We start from the raw sequence: 4585 nt of genomic DNA, 5'->3' as shown, positions 1-4585 counted from the left end.
TACCCGGTGATCCCGGTGCCCAGCAAGGGCTTCGGGATGCTGCAGAAGCTGCCGCCGCCGCTCTTCCCGCACCCCTACGGCTTCCCCGCCGCCGCGTTCGGACTGTGCCCCAAGAAGCAGGAGGAGGCGCTGGGCGGCGCGGGGGGCGGCGAGGCGGGCAAGGGCGGCGCGCTGCCCCCCGGCATGTTCTGGGGACCCCCGCACCCGCACCCGCACCAGCCGGCCCAGCCGCCGCACCAGCCCGGCGCCGCCAAGGACACCGGCGTGTACCCCTCGTTCCCCGTGTTCTGGCCGGCCGCCGGCAGCCTGCCCGTGCCGCCCTACCCCGCGCAGAGCCCGGCCAAGGCGGCCGCCACCGCCGTGGTGGTGGCGGCGGCGGCAGCGGCGGCGGCGGCGGCTCGGCCCGTGTGCGCGGCGCCGCGGCTGCTGGCCGGGCCCGAGGAGCCGCCGCCGCCCGCCGGGGCCGACGCGCCCGAGGAGAAGACGGGCGAGGCGGGGGCGCAGGAGGGCGGCCAGGGCCCCGACGGCAGCCCCGAGCGCAGCGGCAGCAGCGGCGCCTACGAGGTGCGGGGCCGGGGAGGGGGATCTGCCCTCGGGGGTCCCGCGGGGCCGGCCCGCGCTCCTGACTCGCTCTTTTGTAGGTGTTCGCGCCCGAGAGGGGGGAGCTCCTGCAGCCGCTGAAGCCCGCAGCCTCCCTGGGAGCCCCCGCCGCCTTCCTCTGCACCCCCGAGGCGAAGGGTAACGCGGGCCGGGCTGCGCAGCGAGGGCTCAGCCCCGGGGGGGCCCCCGCAGGGCCGCTTTCGTTTGGGGCTTTCGGGAGAGAAGCGAAACAAACGGGATCCGGGCGGGGAACGGGGCCGGGGCCCCCCCGGGCCCGGGGATGCCGCCGGGGCCGCGGCCGGTGCGGCGGGGATGGGCCGGCGGGGCCAAGCTCCTGCCCACAAGCTACTTTCGAACGGCAAAGCGATTAGGATGTCCGCTAAGAAGGTTTTAACGAGGGCTTTGTCCGTAATTATGTAATTAAGGATATATCAGGACCATACTTTCATTGCTTACGGTTGAAAATCGGTTTATTAAATTTAAGAGCAAGATAAAGAAGACAATCACTCCGCGGCGGAGGATTTAGAGAGCAGAAAATCCTATCAGGACCAAAGGAATGTCTCTCATCCCAGCCCTGTAAATACCGACAGAGGTAAGCACCGCTCCGCGGGGCGATGCGCGACCCCTCCGCGGGGCCCCCCCGGCCGGGCTGACGCCGCTGTGGCTCCGCAGGCGAGGAAGGGCTGGCCATGGAAGTCACCGGGACGCAGCTGCTGGAGAAGGACATCGAGAACTTGGCCCGAGGTGAGGCGGGAGCGGGGCTCGGGGTGCGGGGCGGGGGTCGCGGCACCCCCCGGCCTCTCCCCGCGGCTCGAGGTATTTGTCCGGGAGCGCCTCTAACCTGCGCCTTTCCCCGATTTCGTTTTGCAGGGGCGTTTTGGGGGGGAATGGAGGCGATCGCCAGTCAGATGGGAAATGGGAGAGATGCAAGCTCCTCCCCAAATTCAAAGCAAGAGCTGCAGCCGTACCAGGGCTCCAATACCCTCAAGCCCAACCAAGTGGGTGAGACCTCCCTGTACGGCGTGCCCATCGTGTCCCTGGTCATCGACGGGCAGGAGCGGCTGTGCCTGGGTATTTGTGTTTTGTGCAGGAGTGATTAACTCCTGTGATTAATGTAACGTAATGCGATTAGCGCCGCGCTGAGCCGCCTCCAGATGGAAAAGTGCGGGCTCCCCTCAACCCCGCCGTGTATTTTTAAACAGATGAGTTACAAAAACTGGTCCTGGAGCAAATGGAGCTGAGGAAAAAGCTGGAGAGGGACTTCCAGAGCCTGAAAGGTAGCGGTGCCCCATCCCCTGCCCACGGCCCGGCCGGGCAGCGCCCCCGGCCCGGGCGCGGCGCTGACCCCCGGCCCCACAGATAACTTCCAGGACCAGATGAAGCGGGAGCTGGCGTACCGGGAGGAGATGGTGCAGCAGCTGCAGATCGTGCGAGGTAAATCCGAGCCCATTAGTACATTTGGTTTTGTTTTTATTTATTTTATTTCCTTAAAAATTAATTTCATTTTGTTTATTTCTGATTTTTTTTGTTTGTTTGGCCGAGGGGTTTTCAGTTTATTTTTGGGGCTTGTTTGTTTGTTTGTGGTTTTGTTTCTTTGGAGTTTTTTTGTTTGCGTTTTTTTTTTCCCCTGTTTGTTGTTGGTTTCGTTTGGGGTTTTTTGTTTTGATTTGTTTTTGCTTTTGTTTCATTCTGTACCTTTTCTTGCCCTCCAACTCCTCTCGCGATTCCGAGCTGCCCCGCAAACGGCTGCGAGGCATCTTTTACACGGCAGCGAACGAACCTTCCCTCCCGCAATCACTTCCACTCGGGCTAAATTAAAAATCCGAGCCGTAAAACGACTTCCCTGGCGAGCCGGGAAAGCCGTGCCCGGCTTTGCGCCCCTCTGCCCCCGTCCCCCTGCCCTGGGCTGCCCTCGGGGCGGGCTCAGCCCCGTCAGCGCCGCTCCCCCACCGCAGACACGCTGTGCAACGAGCTGGACCAGGAGCGGAAAGCGCGCTACGCCATCCAGCAGAAGTTGAAAGGTACCGGGGGAGGGGGGGGTCTCGGAGGTCCCAGGGGGGCCCTCCCAGCCCGGGGGGGCTCCGGGGGTGACGGCTCGGTCCCTTGCAGAGGCTCACGACGCGCTGCACCACTTCTCCTGCAAGATGCTGACCCCGCGGCACTGCAGCGGGAACTGCTCCTTCAAGCCGCCGCTGCTGCCCCAGTGAGCCCCCCCGGGCCCCCACCCCGAAGCCATGCGGGCAGAGCCCACACAAGCCATTCCCACGAGGAGCCACCTGTACATAGAGGACTCGGAGCCCGGCTTTGCTCGGACTGGCGCTAGGGCGGGGGGCGGCCCCCGCTCCGCCTCCTCCTCCCTCCCTGTGTGTCCGCTTCTTCCACCCTCGTCCAGACTGGAAACAAAAGTGGCTATGTGCAATGGATATAAATGTACTGTGATTCTCTTGGTACAGTATTTGTCGGATTTTTATTTATTTATGATGTATATTTATCTCCCCCTCCCTTCCTTCCCCCCATCCCTGTAAATTCTGGATGTAACGGCACTTTAACGGGCGGCCCGCGACTCCCGAGGCACAACAACGCTCGCCCGCTCTGGGGACAGCCCCCTCTGTACGTGATTTCGGTTCTTTAATAAAAACACACTTGAAGAAGCCGCCTGGTGCGTGGGGCTGGCCCGGGGCTCGGGGGTCCCCGGCCGGGCAGGCGGCGGGAGGGGCGTGCCGGTGCCGGTGCCGGTGCCCGGTGCCCGGTGCCCGCTCCCCCGCCAGGCTCCCCGCTCCTCCCCGCGCAGCCGGAGCTCATTAATGCCCATTTATATGCTCGTTTCACACATGAAGGTATCGCATTAATGAGCTCGGAGAGCGGGCGCGGAGGTGCGCGCACACCTATTAGCCCGAAATAGCCGCTTTTTAGCCCAGAAATAACCGGGCACCGCAGCGGGGCCGGGATGGGGAACGGGACCGGCAGAGGGGCGGGGTGGGGTAAGACGGCACCGGGGGAGCGCCGGGGCTCGCCGGGGGATGCAGCGAGCACCGCGGGACCGGGAGCGGCGGAAGGGATGCGGGCCCGGAGCATCCCGGGGCTCGGGGGGCAGCGGAGGTGCCGGGGCTGCGCTGCCCACCGCGGGGTCGCTGCGCTGCCAGCCGGCCCCGGCAGCTCGGTGGAGAAGGAGCTGCTGTTAATTAGTTGCCGGGCTCATTAGGCCGTTCCGCGGCCTGGGCCGCCATCGCGTGGGCGCAGCCGGAGGTGCAGCTCCCACTTCTCCCCCTGATTCCGACCTCGGGAGCAGCTGAGCGGGAGCAGCATCGCCCACCCAGCCCTGAGGAGGAGGAGGAGGCCCTTCCCAGCCAGGGTTGGGTGGGATGAAGGTTGAAAACCCTCGGGGGCAGAGCGCAGATGAGGTTTTTGGGTGTCTGGGTTTCAGAGAACGCTCTCAAGGCTTCAGTGCCCCATCCCTGGAGTGCCCCAGGCCAGGCTGGACGGGGCTTGGAGCAGCCTGGGGCAGCGGGAGGCTCCCAGCTCATGGCAGGGGCTGGAACGGGATGAGCTTCCAGGTCTCTTCCCAGCCGTTCTGGGGTTCTGGGATTCTTCCTTTGGTCACAGCCACCCTGCACAGGACATGCCGAGTGTGACAAGGAGACCCTGGGCAGAGCAGGGGGCTGGTGGCACCCCCAGGCAGGTGAGTGCAGGGGGGGTCACCGTGCAGGGCACGGAGGGCACGTGTGACCCAGGGAGGTGAATTGAGGGTCTGAGTTCAGCTGAGAGACCCTCGCTTGAGGGAATGAAACATTCGGACCAGTTTGGGGTTTGTAGAGGGGCACCAGAACCTTTCCCTTTGCATCTTGTGCCTCTCCGGGTCGCTGGTGCCACCTCACAGAAGTGGCACTGGGTGACCCCGCAGAGGAGGTGCCCTGGGTGTCTCTCCAGCCCATAATTTCATCCAGGCCCCGCTGTGCCCACCTGTCCCAGCGGTGCCTCCCACCAC

The 4585-nt window shown here is 64.7% G+C and overlaps 1 protein-coding gene across 1 annotated transcript in view; it reads left to right on the top strand.

Moving 5' to 3' along the window:
• SKOR1 (SKI family transcriptional corepressor 1) overlaps positions 1-2807 on the top strand; it is a 3763-nt gene extending 956 nt beyond the window's left edge. Inside the window, 8 exon segments of the mRNA XM_041469321.1 lie at positions 1-564; positions 642-738; positions 1085-1192; positions 1273-1344; positions 1803-1877; positions 1960-2034; positions 2556-2621; positions 2710-2807. The exon segment at positions 1-564 is cut by the window's left edge and continues 144 nt beyond it. Coding sequence (XP_041325255.1) covers positions 1-564; positions 642-738; positions 1085-1192; positions 1273-1344; positions 1803-1877; positions 1960-2034; positions 2556-2621; positions 2710-2807 — 1155 coding nt within the window.
• The last annotated feature ends 1778 nt before the right edge of the window (positions 2808-4585 follow it).

This window comes from Pyrgilauda ruficollis, unplaced genomic scaffold (assembly GCF_017590135.1).
Source record: "Pyrgilauda ruficollis isolate IOZ18807 unplaced genomic scaffold, ASM1759013v1 scaffold23, whole genome shotgun sequence".
Lineage (NCBI taxonomy): Eukaryota > Metazoa > Chordata > Aves > Passeriformes > Passeridae > Pyrgilauda > Pyrgilauda ruficollis.
Note: the sequence above shows the minus strand (reverse complement) of the source record. Positions and strands in the feature narration are given on the sequence as shown.